General features: G+C 48.0%; 1 protein-coding gene and 1 pseudogene across 1 annotated transcript in view; both read right to left on the reverse strand.

The window, feature by feature from the left end:
- Positions 1-16,133, reverse strand: part of LOC137642700 (ribosome biogenesis protein bop1) — a 97,930-nt gene extending 81,797 nt beyond the window's left edge. Inside the window, exon 1 of the mRNA XM_068375491.1 lies at positions 15,965-16,133. Coding sequence (XP_068231592.1) covers positions 15,965-16,045 — 81 coding nt within the window. The 5' untranslated portion in view covers positions 16,046-16,133. The remainder of the gene's footprint in view (positions 1-15,964) is intronic.
- LOC137643402 (5S ribosomal RNA) lies at positions 3,350-3,468 on the reverse strand (annotated as a pseudogene).
- Positions 16,134-16,475: the final 342 nt, after the last annotated feature.

Consider the following 16,475-nt stretch of genomic DNA (forward strand, 5'->3'; position numbering starts at 1 on the left):
GCTGGCTACCGGCTTGCTCACACACCTGGGCCGAGCACCCACACTGCTTGCAGGCAGGACTTTATTGGGGGACAGGGCTGGCAGACAAATTTGTATAAATAGCTGCAGGTTTGCATCATTAGGAAAAATACAAATTACTTCCAAATTTATCATTTGTTCCGTCACTCTACACAAACCCTCGCTATTTATAGAGGATGACTTACCTCTTAGGAGGGAGGAAGTCCGTGCCAACTGGCTCTTGGTATTTGACCCGGGATTCTCTCCCTACGGTCGTTAGGAACCCTGCACCTCGCTAAAACTGTCGTGCAGCAGCCTGCGCAAGCTGTGTGTTTGTGATACTAACACTGTGGCTGGTCTAGGTATGGGTTCTCAGAATCATAGGAATCTGAGAGTACTTAGACCTTACCCAAAGCCCACTTGCTAGAAGTATTGGGGACACAAAAATGACAAATTCGGAGATAATTTGTATTTTTCCTAACCATACAAACCTTAGCTATTTACATTGGGTTTACCTTTTAGCGTAGCTGAAATGGCGAGCCATTAGAATTTAACAAGGGTGTATTACCCCCGCGCTAGTTAGCAGGGGGGTAGGGGAGTGGTAGCTAGCTACCCCTCCCCCCCTCACACACCGGTGAACTGCTTCACTTTCACTTAGAGGTAGGACTTGTCTTGGGGGACAGGGCTGGCGGGCAAATATATGTAAATAGCTAAGGTTTGTATGGTTAGGAAAAATACAAATTATCTCCGAATTTGTCATTTGTTCCGTAACCGAAATACAAACCACGCTATTTACATTGGGTGATTACCTCTTAGGAAGGGTGGAAAGTCCCCAGCCATACTGGCTTTGGCTTTACCCGGGAACTCAGAATCCGAGTGAGTCGCACTCGAGAAAAGGAGTCCCTGCACCTCACAAGTTCCTTGCTCCGCAAGGAACCGTGTGGCCTACATAAACTTGTGTGTGAAGGAAGAAGTGTGACCCGTCCTAGGCAGTTGACCTGGAGTTCCAGAAGGAACTCTGGGTTAGGACGTTCCCAATACCACCTCGTCAGGGTATGGGGGACGCGACAGTATTGACTCAATACTCGGAACACAAGGAAGCATGGTTTACCTGCAGAGGTTTGAGATCAGCTATGCAAAGACTAGGATGCTGCTTCCCAGTAGAGGGGATGATAAAGAAAGAAGTAAGGGCCAGACATACTTCTTTCGTTCATGCAGACTAAAACCTGATAACAATGCCCTCAACCATCTGCTACCTGTCCAAAATGGAGCCTGAGGTTAGACCAGCTGTTGTGTAGCCACCACAGAGCGATAGAAACGTATCGATACTCCTGTGGGTCACGTCCTGTAGGAAGCGGGCTGCGAAGGTCATTAGACGCTTCCAGACTCCAGCTTGTAGCACCTGCGTCACAGAGTAGTATTACTCGAAGGCGAGGGACGTTGCGATGTATCCGACATCGTGCTGTAGGGCGACGTGACGGGGGAGGGTCTGGATTCAGGTCGAGATGAATGTCCTTGAGTCCGAGCTGAAGAGGTATACTGGTGACTCTCCCCCGTGTCCTTCTTGTGCTCCCAACCCGGCTGCACGTGAGGACAAACTGCAGCTGTTCCCAAAGATAACCCCTCGATTCCTTTACTGGCAAGAAGGAGAAGGTTTTGGGTCATCTGATACAGAATGGTGACTCGAAATCTTGAAGGAATTGGACCGAAGGGCCGGGACCCCAAGATTCTGAGTCTAGCCAACAACTCGGGAGCGAACCTGAATGTTGCCTTCCCCCATTCCTTAGAAAGGGCGGAGTCGTACGAGACCAAGAAGATTGCTTACACACTGACCGCGGCCAGAGTGAGCAGGAGCCCCAAGACGGAATACGATCAGAGGCCTGACGTAATGGGTCTTGAGAAGATCTCTTAAGGGACTAAAAAGTCCGAACTATGCTCCATGTTGGAGGTCTCACTTCGACTGGGGGGGGGGGACGTTCGCAGCTTCGCATGAGCGTGGAAAGGTCCAGCGGGAAGGAAAATGTTTATTCCTTTCAGCCTGAAGGCCAGGGAAAGGCTGAGCGACAGGCTTCACTGCCGAGAGCGGAAAGGAGTTCCCTCCCGCCGAAAAGCAATAAGTTCGTTATTGCTGGAGAAGAGGCCTCAAGGGAAGAGGTATATCTCCCACGACAACAACCACAGAAGACTCTCCACTTCGCCTGGTAGACCCCTGCGGATGACTATCGCAGATGACGCGACCTCCGCCCCGCGACTGTAGCGGGTTGTCTCTTCTTGAGGAGGCGGCGTAGTGTCTCCAGGCGGGAAGCCGAAGCGATGCCCCGGCTCGTGAAAGATGTTGCAGTGTGGTTGTTTGAGTAGCCTGTGCTGTGGGAGAAGCTCTCCTGGGAGTTCCGTCAGGGGAAGCAGAGGGTCCGGAAACCGTTCTGCGTATAGTCCCAGTGGAGCTCTCAGGGCCATTGAAAGGTTGACAGACAACCTGGTCTTGTTGAGACCCATTCTCAACAGACAACAAAGGAGGGAAGACGCAGGCGTCGATGTTGTCCCACCATCACCGGAATGCATCTTGCCAAAGAGTTTTGGGGTCTGAGACTGGGGGGAAGAACAGCGGAAGCTTGAAGTTCCAAGCTGTCGCGATCAGGTCCCCCAGGCCAGGACTTGCTGGTTACTAAAGGCCAAAGACCCCCAGGTACACGCTATCTACGAGGCTCTGCTCAAATAGTCGGAGAGAATATTCCTCTGCCCGGAATGAGCGAGCCGATAGTGGTATTGATAGGATCTCAAATCATTTCAGTATCTCTACTGCAAGATGCGAAGGTATGAAAATGCGTCCCTTGCTGGTTGGAATACGCCAGTACCATGAAGTCGTCGCGCACGGAGCGACTCGGCAGGAGCTGTAGGATCTGTTGAGGGGCCAGACTACGGCCCCTAAGCCTGCCTGAATGATGGAGAGGTATCCTTCAGGTCCTGACCATAGGCCTGAACCGGAACATGCCCCCCCCACCCCCCTTTTCCTTGACGAGTCCGAGAACAGCATAAAAAATGTGGGGAAAGGACGAGAACATCCACTCCCATCAAGAGGTTCCATAGGTCAACACCCATTGCAGGTCTAATCGTTCCGCTGGTCCCATAGGGGCCAGAAAGTCCGGTTAATCGTTGCTTTGAAACCACCGGAACTTGGGCCGCCCCACAGGGAACTTATCCTGAGGCGACCGTTCGGGACTTTAGACGGGTCAATGAGGAAAAGAGACCTAGGAAACGTTCCAAGGTAGGGCTGAAAGCTCTGCTTGACTGAGAACAGGTACTGCGACTCTCCTCAGCCTTGCCACAGTCAACTGAAGGGAAGGCTCGGAGGAGGCAACAGCATCTGGCGTCCCCAGGCGGTCACCCATCCAAGTACCGACCAGACACGACGTTGCTTAACCTCGCTGGACGGACGAGAAGCGGGGTTTCCAACGTGGTAAGGCCGTTGACTCAACATCATGGCTAGATACTCCAGATGTTGAGGCAGAAGTAGAGAAGGCTCCTAGCAAATTACCATGATCCCTCACTGATGGTAAGCATCCGGAAGCTTGTCCCGGCGTTGAAGAAGGTCGAACCCGAGCCTACCGGAGTTGACCAGACCTCCAAAAGGCGAAGGAGGCGGAAGCCTGCTCCTGAGCGGCCATGAGGAAAGCAGGGAGAGTTCTCTGGGGAAAAACCTGCAATGCCACAGCGGGATCGCCACACCGCATCTTAAGCAGGAACACCTGTAGTCTAGGCTGAATTCCAAGAGCTTCCTGGAAGATGGATGGAATGGAAACTGAAAGTACCCGTCCTTCCGATCCAGGGCCTAAGGACTCCTGCCGCCTCGTTACCAGTCTGATCGATTCTGCTGTTCCACGCTGGACGAAGTTTGTTCGACAAACTTGATCAGAGCTGAGAGGTCGACTACGGAATTCCCGTCTCAGATGCTTTCCTACGAGAAAGGATCGACTGAAGAAGCCGGGGGGTAAAGCCGTCGACGATCCTATGGAGGACCTTCTAAGGCATGGATCATTCTGCCCAAACGGGCAAAACTCTTGCCGACCCCATGGCATAGAGGTTCAGTGACACTGAAATCGCTGACAGAGACGGCAGGCGCTATATCCTTGGCTGATCACGGAGATCGTGCAGGAATCGGCATCGGGAAGCTGTTATCCTGATGAGTAACCTTAGGCATCCTCCCAGCGTGAGACCTGCAAGGGGAGGTTGCCAATCCTAGAGTTCGTGAACTCTGCCGCTCCCTCTAGGATTATGCCCCCCCCCCCCCCCCGGGAGAGCCTCCCGTGCTACCTGTTCCTGACAGGAGGGGACTGCAATTGGACACCTTGTCTTAGTTGCCGTAGCAGGTCCGATAACTTAGGCCGACGAGGCTGAAAGAAAGAGGCGCTGGAGGCCTGCAGGGTCTGGAAGAAAGCGCCTTGGAGGAGTGAAAACGGAAGTCGACTTCCTCCGCACAACCGCTGTCTATGTGTCTGTCCTTGGGCACAAACAAGCTCTTCCCAAGGATGGAAGGGTGTCTGAGTTTGTCGACATCCACGGATGAGACACCCGAGAGGAAGCCCTCGGTCATTGCGTCCAGATCCAGATGGTCCAACATCGAGCTTGCCCGCAAGTTCGAAACTTGGCGACGAAACGCCAAGGTGCTTGAGCCCGAGAGGAGGAAAGTACCAATGATCTTCCTGGAGCTCCCTTGTACAAAACCTCGGGTCGCAACCGAGGAGGGAAAGGACCTGGTAAGCCCCTTTCACGAGATGGAGAAGAGGAAGGGGTAAACCAGTCACCCCTTGGCCGACGGAGAAATCTCGAACGGAAAGCTCCCTGGCAAAACCCTTCCAGGGAATGACGGGGAAGGGCTAACCCAGGTTCTGGAAAGAAGAATGTTGCTCAGACCTCCCTGAAGATTCTTCCTGGTCTTGCATGTGCCATGCTCTGCGTTTACGGGGTGAGGACCGTGTTCTGGAAATACGCCCCAGAAGACTCGCCAGGCTGGCCATGTTGCGAAACCCCGACGGGAATCGCGGTCGCAATCGCCATCGCCCTGGCGCTCGCGCGATGGTAAATCAATGGTTTGCGCGTGGCCGAATGTGGAAGCGCCAATGCGCGGGCACGCAGGAGCGCAAACGAAAGTGCGCGAAGGAGCGCAGAAGGAGGGCGAGAGATGACCCGTAGGCGAGCAATGGCTACTGCAGGAATCAAGCCGACGTTCGCGCGATGGAACACCGTCGGTTCACGCGACGGAACACTGTCGGTCCGCGCGACGGAACACTGTCGGTCCGCGCGACGGAACACTGTCGGTCCGCGCGACGGAACACTGTCGGTCCGCGCGACGGAACACCGTTGGTCCGCGCAATGAAATACCGTTGGTTCGCGCGCGGGCGAACATTGCAGCGCATGTGCGTGGTCGCGCATGAGCGTAGGCGCGCGGGCGTGTGGACGCGCAGGCGGTCGGGAGACCGATGGCACGTAGGCGGGCGATGGCGCGTTGACGAGCGATGGCCCGTAGGCGAGTGAAGGCGCGTTGGCGAGCGGTGGTGCGTTAAAAAACCGCTAGCGCGCTAGACTAGTGATGGTTAGCGCGCATCGCGCTAACAGAAGGCGCGCAGGTGCATCAGGAAGGTGAGCGCTGAAGCAAGCTGTTAATCAGGCGATCCTAGACGGTCAGAAAAAACCGTTGGCGCCCATTGGTGCGTGGCAGAAAAGGGCGCGCAGATGTGCGCTGGCGATTGAAGAAAGCTGGCGCACAGAAGGACAGAAGTAAAGGTGAGCGCTGGCGAGCAGGAGGAAGATCTACGGCAAGACTTAGCTACCGGAGATCGTGGTCCACAGCAGGCGAGCGCTAGATCGCTACTGATGGTGTCCAGAGGAACTGACACGCCTGGCAGATCGATGGCGATCGTTGACGTGTAGGAGATCGCTGACGAGCAGGCGAACGTTGACGCGTCTGTGGTCGCTGGCGAGCTGGTGATCGCTGGCGAGCAGAAGGCAACGCGTGGAATCCTGTGCGTAGAAGAGTCCTTGTCCAAGACCTGAACCGAAGTTCTAGATCGCGAGAACGTGGGCGCACAGGGCGCGTAACAGGAACCAACAGGAACAGCAGAGACGATCATCAGGAAAGAGCTGACGAACAGGAGAGCGCTAACGATCAGGAAAGCGCTGATGAGCAGGAGAGAACACTGCAGAAGGGCACGCAGGGGACCCCTGACACGCAAGGGAAGAACCCCCGTGGGAGGCAACCCTTTGCCCCGAAGGGATCGTTGTCCGTCGGGAGACTGATGTCCGTCGGAAGACCGTTTTCTGTCCGTCGGGAGACTGATGTCCGTCGGAAGACCGTTGTCTATCCGTCGGGAGACTGATGTCTGTCGGAAGACCGTTATCCGTCGGGAAGACCGTTGCCCGTCGGAAGACGAGGTCAGACTGCTGTCCATCTGCACCAGGGGCGGAAGATCAAGAAGAAGGAGTTGTAGGCTGCATACGGAGGATGGGAGGCCCTTACGACATAGCGGACGGTGAGCCTTACGGCGAAGGCGGCCAACAGCAACAACAGCAGAAGAGTCCTCCGAAGAGGAGTCTCTATGAGAGTACTCTCTCGCGAACGAAAGAGAAACACTTCGTAGAAGAGACGAGTCAGCCAGTGACCTAAAAGGAGCAATCCTCCGAAGAGGGGCTCCTGCAGTTGCCCAGCCCCTTGAGCGTAACTGCAGGTGCGACCGCTCAACACCAAGAGCATAGTCGCACGGAAAAAAAAAAAAAAAAGGCAAGAGAAGAAACCCCCAAAGGGGAAAAACTCAAGCCTGGACAGGAAAAACTTCCCTTGGAAGGAAAGTTACCCACCCAAGGAGGCGAGCCTCCTAAGTGTTCTAAAATGAACTGGAGAGCTGTCAATCGTCACAGGAGTACTTCCAGGAGAAGGAGACACGCCCCTGACGAAGATCTATAGGGGAGGCAGCAACAGCCGAATCCCCAGGCCTCAACAAGACAGCTCACTCCGTTGTCACATTACAGAAACGAACTAGATCGGTAACTGTGAAAAATAAAACAAAAATCATTAGTTAACATTCATTCCCCCGGGAAGGCTCCGAAGAGGAATCCCGAGGGAAAGGAACACAAGAATTACACAACAGGCACGTGCCCCCACAACCACTTACACTCACGGAAGGAGAGCTGTAACCAACACAGAATTATAACAATTATAATTATGTAACTATGTAATTATGTAATTTAAAAATGAATGAACACTAAAGAAAGAACGAAAACCCCGAAAGGAATCGTTCTACAAAGCTGAAAAATCAACAAATACAATTAGATTCATAAACTAATTGAGACAAAATGTACGGCGTAGCAACCCCCCCACACGGGAAGGAAGCTACAAAGGCGTAGTAAAAATAACGTAGTAAAAGGGTGAACGACCTCAAGAGAGAGAAAGACCGAAGTCAAACTCGATCGCGACCCATGAAATTACACCATGGTGGCCTAACTGCCGAGGGCTCCACGGAGATATCGTACACTACACACACAAGCACAAACTCTGAAAAGGAAACTTACTGATTTCTATACTCAAATATATACATATACACGAAAAAATGTTTACATATATATTGAGTAAAAGAAAAGTAAGTGATTAAGTAAAGACAAAACAAACAATTGCTGCCAAGCGAGGACAAAGACAGAGACGTCTGTCCATGTCCGAGCCAAAAGTGAAAGTGAAGCAGTTCACCGGTGTGTGAGGGGGGGAGGGGTAGTTAGCTACCACTCCCCTACCCCCCTGCTAACTAGCGCGGGGGTAATACACCCTCTTTAAATTCTAATGGCACGCCATTTCAGCTACGCTAAAAGGTAAACCCAATGTAAATGGCGTGGTTTGTATTTCGGTTACGGAACAAGTATAATTTCTATACAGTACTAGGTTACACAAGGGAAATAGATCTTACCTGCAGAGGTGAGGTCGGCTGTGCCGAGTACTATATGGTGCCGATTCCCCAAGGGAGGGGAAGGTGTAGGAAAGAAAGTGAGTAATTCTAACTCATTAACCCCAGACTAACCTGGGTAACCTCAGCTCTCAACCTTCTGCTACTTGTCCATCAAGGAGCTTGAGATGTTTAGACCACTTGTTCTGCAGTAACCACAGGACCAATGGAAAATGTTTCCATGCTCCTGTGGGTTATGTCTTGCAGGAAGTGGGCAGTGAAGGTCATCTGCCGCTTGCACACGGCTGCTTGCAATACTTGCGCCACAGAGTAGTTCTTTTTGAGCACCAGGGACATCAAAATGCCCCTAACATCATGAGCTTTGGGTCGTGGTGGTGGAGGGTCAGGATCAAGTGCAAGGTCAGAGAGCTTGCATATCCACGACATGATGGTGTTCTTTGTGACCCTCCTCTTGACCTTCCTGTGCTGACAGAGCACAGACGCACGGGGCGAGCTGCTGCTGTTATTTTCAGGTAACCCCTCAGACTCCTTACCAGGCAAAGTTCCAGTTGGTCTGGGTCTTCAGTTACGAAACGAAGACTTTCGATCCTGAAGCTCCCAAAATTTAGGACCCGCTACCCCAGGATTTTGAGCCTTTTTGATCAGGAACAAAGATGAGAATTACCTCTTCCCCATCCCCTGGAATGGGAGATGTCCTATGATAGAACATGCAGTTCACAGACTCTCTTGGCCGAGGCCAAAGTGAGTAGGAACACAGTCTTCAGAGTAAGGTGGCAATCTGTTACCCGGCGTAATAGTTTGTAGGGAGCTCCCTTCAGAGACTGAAGGACTTGAACCATGTTCTAAGTAGGAGGTCTACCTTCCGAATGGCGACAAGCAATCTCATAACTTCGTATGAGGAGAGAGAAGTTCCGAGGAGAAAATATCTACTCCCTTCAGTTTAAAGACGAGACTCAGGCTGAGCGGTAGCCTTTGACTGCCGAAACAGATCTTCCCGGAGATATACAAGGAACTCTGCTACAATTGAAATACCCTGTAGAGGCAACGAGGGGAGTGATACCCCTTCCATGACACCAACCACAAAAAACAGACCACTCAGCCTGGTAGAATGACGCTGAAAAGTATCTGGGGAGTTCCGACATCCTTTCCGCAACTTGTTGCAAAAAGCCTCTCTGAGTGAGGCAATGCTGAACAGTCTCCAAGGCATGAAGTCAAAGCGAAGCTACGACTTTGTGCAAGCTGTTGGAATGTGGTGAGTAGATCGTGTCGTGGAGAAAGTTCCATCAGAAGTGCTGCTAGGAGGTCCCAGAACCACTTTGTATGATGCCATATAGCGGAGCAATCAGACATTGATAAGTTCTCGCATACAGTATTCTTACTTGGTTGAGGGCCTTTCTCATCAGACAGATGGGGGCGGAGAAATGCGTAAACATCAATGATGTCCCACCGTTGTTAGTATGCATCTTGCCATAGAACCTGGGGGCACAGGACTGGGGAGCAGTAGAGCTGGAGCCTGAATTTCAGGGGCGTCGAAAACAGGTCCACAGTAGGGTACTGACCAAAGTCAGAACTTTGTTAACTACAAGATGATTCAAAAATCCCTCAGAGCCCACTATCCGAGTTGCTCTCCTAAAATTGTTTGCAAGCACATAACTTTTACTCGGAATGAATCGAGCAGACACGGGCCACCAAGTAGTCTTACCCCTATCTGAGTATCTCTACTGCTAGATGGCACAGGGGCTGCAAAATGATACCGCCTTGCTTGTTATGTAAGCTACTACAGTGGTTGTTGTCGCTTGTCGGGACCACGGAGTGCCCTTCCAAGAACAGGTGGAACTGTTGGAGGGCAAGGAAGGATGACCCCATCTCTATGAGACTTATATGATGGTACCTTTCTGATTTGGACCAAAGGCCAGAGATGGTGTGGTGTAGCACATGGGGCCCCCACCCTTTTTTTTGATGCATCCGAAAAGAGCATCAGTTCCAGACGGGGACGAGAAGATCGACCTCTTTGCAGAGGTCCTCGTTTGCCACCCACCATCTGAGGTCCGTCAGTTCCTCTGACCTTAGCTGAACAAGGGTGTCCAGGGAATTGCTTACTTGATTCCACTTGGACTTGAGACACCAGTGAACCCATGAGGAAAGATTTTCCCAATTTGATCATCGGAAAATGGTAAGGACTCTGGACTACCTCGTCAACCTAATACCCAGTAGAGTGGTAAAAAATACCCTGGGATTGTGACTGTTGTTTCCCCCTTTAGAGCTACAAAGTTCCACTGAGTGGAACAAACGACCTTGACTCTCAAGCAAAAATTCAATTCTCCTCGGTTCCTCCCAAGGGGCCTAGAGATTGCGTTGCAAGTGACATCTCAAGCTGATGTCAAGATGTGCAACAGTTGCACGCACTTGCTATGAAGAGGGGGGAAGAATTCTGTCCTCCAATTGCTACCAATCCAGTGGGAGTTGACCGAGTAAGTGTGTTACAGATTGGTAAACCAGGGTAGCCAGTAATGCTTAGTGGAAGTTATTATAACAGCAAATCTCCTTAGCGATCACTTCTGAGTAAGAGACTGTTAGGTAACAACCGATCGCACACAACTACTTCCGAAAGGTAAGACTGAGACATATCTTCAATCTATTGTTGGACAGGTAATGTAATCATAATTACATCTACGGCCCAATAACACAGACCAGAGGGCCGCACGAACATACGGGCGTAGCCTGAATTATTAGTTGTGTCTGGAACTAGGTTGGAGAACACTGATAAGCATTCGTTCATGAAAGACGAAAACATTTGTAGTACTTCGTCTCTAATCGGCAAAACTGGCATAAGTTTCGAATGTTCCCTTCCAGGAAACAGACTCTCTTATGTGAAGTTTTCAGTCTAAGTATTTTTATTAAAAACTAAGCCCTCCGATTAGAAAGATAGGAAGGAACTGCCTAAGATGAAGGCACACCACATATTATACAGTATGACTGGTTATAGTAAGGTAGAAGAGTACTGCATAACCTGGTTTCCCGCTAGTTATTAGCCATCAACACTAATGATTATTAAAACATACAGTAGTTCTAATTGTAAGATGGTCTATAGTCCCTTTTGGCAAAAAGATCGCTTGCTCGCACATGCCCATGCCCTCCAGGTAAACGTTTGACAAAGAGTCTGAGCCTAGCTTAGGGAGCAGGGGGGAAAGGAGAAAAGAGAACGGTAACTAGCCTGCCCCCACTCATCCAGGGAATTTCCTGCAAGGGCTGGCCCACTTCAATGTGAACTGCTGATGGTAAGCGAGGCATTTCGGTGGGATCTTTTGCGCAGTCAATGTATAATGGGGTGCAGGAGATCATCCAGATCCCCTATCCGCTCCAAAGAGCTAGAACAAGCTGGTGAATAGCCACGAGCACGCTTACAAGAAGCTCGAGGAGGAGTTAGCTCAAGCATGTCAAACCAATGGGGAACACAAGGGTGTCTGCTGGGGGAAACCCTGGTGCTGAGCGGGAGAAGAACGTTCGCTCACCCCATGTGGGAACAACCTGCAGGATCTCATGTTGGTGAGGAGCTGCGAAGGCAGAAGCAGTGAAGGGCACAGAGCCAGAGGGAAGGGGATCCCTACACGCAGCTCGGGAAGAGGAAAGGCCTAGGGCTATCTCAGCAGGAGGCGGTGGTCCCTGCTATGCGCTGCGGTTCAACACTTCTAACAATCTGTCCTTCGAGGGAGAACCAGAAAATCCTAACGAAGGACAGAGCTCACAAAAAATAACAAGGGAGGACTTCCCTTGGAAGGAGGGCGCCATTGTTTCTCCAGGGGTTAGCAACAGGGTCCTCCAGGGCTAAAATTCACCCAGAGTCAGAGTCAAAGGCACAGCCCTCTTGTCCGATCAAACTCGAGAAGAGGCTGATTGGTCAAAGGCAAAATGGGGAGGATTCCTGCAGAATATCTGGGTTTCATGCCCTTTAAGGCAGAGCTCTGGGGCAAAGAATCTCTCCTAGACTTCTTCCTCCAGTAGTCTAAATGCTCCCACTGAGAGGATGGCCACTCCAGACAATCGTTGTGTGGAGATGCCTTCGTGCAGGATTCTCCTCTACACGAAGGACAAAGCTGGTGAGCATCAGTCTTGGGAGGGAAACTGAAGATACCACGAGGGCAGCCGTCTGTACCAGGACATGTTCGCATGCTACTTCCTCTGGAAAACGGTGCAACCTTACCTCAAAAGGAAAAGATAGAAAATTATATATGCCACTTAAACGCAAACAAAGGAGCTACACACGTCCACTCTTTCCGACAGCCAGGTCAAAAGTGGTAAAGGTGAGTGAGTGTGCAAGCTGATCGGAAACCTCTCCCGCTATTCCTTGCGAAGGGGGGATTGGGTGCCACCTTGCGTGAACACCCAGCTACGCTGAGTTACTCCTTGTAAAGAACAAGGGTTTGTATTCGTGTTGGAACAATCGAGTTTTAACTAATAATAGATGAAATAAGATATACAGTATTCAAAACATCCGTTGAAAGCAAAACATTACATTCCAAGAAATTAAACACATTTCAAGATCCTTGACACTAAAATGATTACCATAACATAAAATTGGCAACATATGATATTCATACTGACCAAACCACAGCGTACTTAAAAGAGCAATGAAAGTAAATAATTGCTGTTACAGTAGTTCATTGACCAACATACTCGTAGATACATTTATTAGTGTGGATGACAATGGACACGGATAGGAAGGATTCTCATTTTCTATATGAACAGCAGGCCTGGTGACCCAAAGATCAACAGAGCACACGTACCATTCTTAATACTGGTAGACCACTTGAATGTTGAGTAAAGAGTAAATGGATTTGTTTACTGACTTGTAAGTGGATTTGTTTGCCAACTTGAATTACAACCATACTGGTAACTTTGACCGTTATTTCAGTTTCTTATCTTTTATAGAAAGTATCATAAAACCAAATGAACAGATTCACTGTCTCTCTGACTATCATTAAAATTACCTAGTAAAAAGTCTTTAATTGCATAGTGTACATGTCAGTCGTCAGCTTTAGTAAATCTTCCCTTAAGCAGGCCATACACGCAGAGGATTGGCACGCTGATTTGACTGCGATTGGCGCGTTCGCTCCAATCTTTAACGTGTATGGGGGGTAAACAGGAAAAACTCAGCGCGACTAGCCTGTCCTCTCATCTTGTCAGCATGTTTGACCGGACAGGCTAATCCCGTCACAATTGGCAGTATGCCCCAGCAATCTCTTGCGTGTGTGGGCACGGACTAGCATGGCGACTGGGTTGACTCACCTATTTTGACAGGTACAGTATTCCATACTTCGTCTCTTGATCGGACCCCTTTTTATTTTATAACGATATACACTGATTGCATCTCACAATTTTTTGACTTATTACTGTATTAAAACAATTTTTGCCTTATCATCATTATATCAGAGAAGATTGTTCTTTCTCTCTTCCCTAACTATGTAGTCTCCCACAGTAAAGTCAAAAGATTAATGAGGGGTACTAATTCTGCGCAGGTGCCGGTGGGAGGAAATAGTAGAGAAGTTTGGAGGAGTAATCCCAATCTATGATAAGCGAAGCGTTTAATCCGACCTATCTCACAAGATGCGACCAACAGGATCAAACACTGTTATAGATACTTTCAAATTTCTATACATAAACGTGAAAACAAGTACGCTTAATTAAAAGTGCAGTAGTGCTTCAGCATAAAATAATCTCCAGAAAGGTCTAAAAATCCATTTAGTATATTCTTCCCAGGAGACACTTGGACTGTCGTCAAGAGGGATAAACGGAAAAGGTAGTCTATAATGACTTCAAGAGAAATAAGTACATTAACATCGTATCGAACAAATTACCACCGTGTAGAAGCCTATAGAGAATACCTATCACATTCCTTCATTAATTATTTCAAGTCAGATTTCATAGATTTATATTGAGTAAAAAATGAAGAAAGTAAACAGTACCAAAATTTGGCATTTTCAAAATTAGATGTAGGCTACTAATTGTACTTGATACCCCATAATGTACCAAATTTGGTTAACAAGTACCAAAAACGTAAATATGTAGGCCTAATCATGGGTGCCCAATCCTCTTGAACTAAACAGACTAGTCCGGAGCATGTGCAGGGAAAATCGTGAGGTCAGTCCTCTGAGAGTATGGCAGGCTTTATTTGCAAGCAGCGTTGATTTAGTGAGGGCGATGAGTCGGTAAATTTGCATAAGTTGTCAATAATTACCAGTGGATAACAGAATGGATTTTTGGCATATTTTCATGTGTTTTGAATTAATCTGGTGATGATTATCAGTGCAAATCCATAGTTGTGGAGTTAGGTATCAACTGCCTCAACATATGGATTTCCGATCAAAATCATGGTAAAATTCTTTCAAAACACGTGAAAATATGCCATAAAACCATTCCGTTATCCAATTTCACTGAGAAAACAAGAACTCACAAAAGTGGAAACGCATTGACAACCATCGACAATGTTTACCGACACAAAAAGACACTAATCAAACGCTTGATTCTCCAAGGACTTCACCTTTATTTTTTAATATCTAATACATAGCTAACCTAACCTACACTAGTAAGAAAACAGGTCACTAACCAAACCAGGAACAAACCACATGAAAAAAAATGAACAATCTTAGGTAGAGCTGTACCAGTAATACACTGGGGGTGTATGTATGATAGAGATTACTATTATTATTACTATCCAAGATACAACCCTAGTTGGAAAAGCATGTATGTATGATGACGGCTGACTAAGAATACGGCAGTGTAAGGGGAGTCGAAGGGGGGAATCACCCACCCAATAGGTAAGGACACAGCTTGTAGGTTAGGTAGGGGGGGGGGGAGTTTAGGCTAACTGGTGTCCATATTATATGCTCGCTGGAGGAACTGGTCGCTAATATGTAAAGGCTCCGCACACCGTTCGAACACTTTCAGATTTGAATTTGGCTTCAATTTTTAAGAATTATATAATTATTAAATTAGTATCTATTTGCGCTTAGGTTTTATCCTATTCAAAATAATGATTTTATAATGCTCTACCCAATTGTGCATAGTATTTCGAGCTTTCGAACAATTGCAACACATGCAATAATACCGACTAGTCTTCATGTAATTCCCAAAGAGGTTAGGTTGGGATAGAAGTTTTGGAGCCTTTGTAGGGTGACGGCCAGATCCCGTAGAAAACAGGAATATTCTGAACCGTGGCCGTCGTTCTAAAAACGATTTTGGCTGGAGAAGCTACCTTAAAAAACCCACCTAACCTTTGCTAAAAGCCGTATTCTTACCCAGGGGGGCCTCGCCCCCCTGGACCCCCCCTTACACATCAGTTTCCTTATCTACGAGTACGATGGGAGAAGCTAACTTAAAAAACCCACCTAACCTATGCTAAAAGCCATGTCCTTACCCAGGGGGACTGTGCCCCCCCCCCCCCCTAGACCCCCCCTACTTAACATATCTAAGATCCGTAGACCATTTCCAAACGTTTTTATTCTATACAAGATAACAGTCGGAGAGGTATTAAGCAAATTAGGACGCTTGGCCGTAGCGCTACAAACTACCCGAAGTTTTGGATGCACACTAGTGTTAGGTATACTGTGCCTTCGAGTTAGCTATAATTACATCCTTTGAAGGATAGCTCAGCATCCACATGAGGTACCTTCATGTGTGTGTTCGTCTAACAACAACATAGCAGACCTCAAAACAACAATATGGATCTGCCAGCTTGGGCAAATCTCCCCTAACGAATCACTGACATTTTGAAGCCTGAAGTGAAGCAATGCGTTACCGAGCTCCAAAATTTCAGCTCTAAAATCATTATAGATGGCAGGCGTACCTACAAGTTTATATTCTAAAGAAATTTGTATGTTTACTAGATATTAACAACATTCCACGATATTTTTGGAGTGGGCTGTAAGATTTCCAACAACCTAGCCGATCTATGTTCAAGCCACATAGGCCTACCCTAGTCTGTTGTATAAAATTAGCGGTAGTGTATATAACAACCAACTTACATCATTTTTATCGAATACTGGCGGTTCTTCTTCGGATACATTTTTAGTTTCTACCAGTTCGTGCTTTCTTTTCCCACTCATTTGTAGTTATCTGTCGGACATATGATAAAATAAAAACTAATCGAGTACCAAGACTCGCACGTGTGATCACCGCAAGAGAACAACAACAATAGAACCGAGCGTCGTTTACATTAAACAAAATCATTTTTGTCACTAAAGTTTAACTATTTCAATCATGGTGATCAAAGTACAATATAAATCCTTTTGGTAGTATATAACAATATATGTCTTATAATGTATATTATTCATCTGTAATTATCAAATACAGACCTAGTTTCATTCATATAATGGTAGGATCTATCAAATAAACTATACGAAACGCTTCCACTCTGCATCTAGATTCTTCTTCGGCTTTTACTGCAGAAAATTAGATACTAGAAAGACATACGTGTGTAGAGGTAGGAATTTTAAAGTGAGAAACCAAATGAAATATTTGGAGATTAATTTATAA

This window comes from Palaemon carinicauda, chromosome 6 (genome assembly GCF_036898095.1).
Source record: "Palaemon carinicauda isolate YSFRI2023 chromosome 6, ASM3689809v2, whole genome shotgun sequence".
NCBI classification, from domain to species: domain Eukaryota; kingdom Metazoa; phylum Arthropoda; class Malacostraca; order Decapoda; family Palaemonidae; genus Palaemon; species Palaemon carinicauda.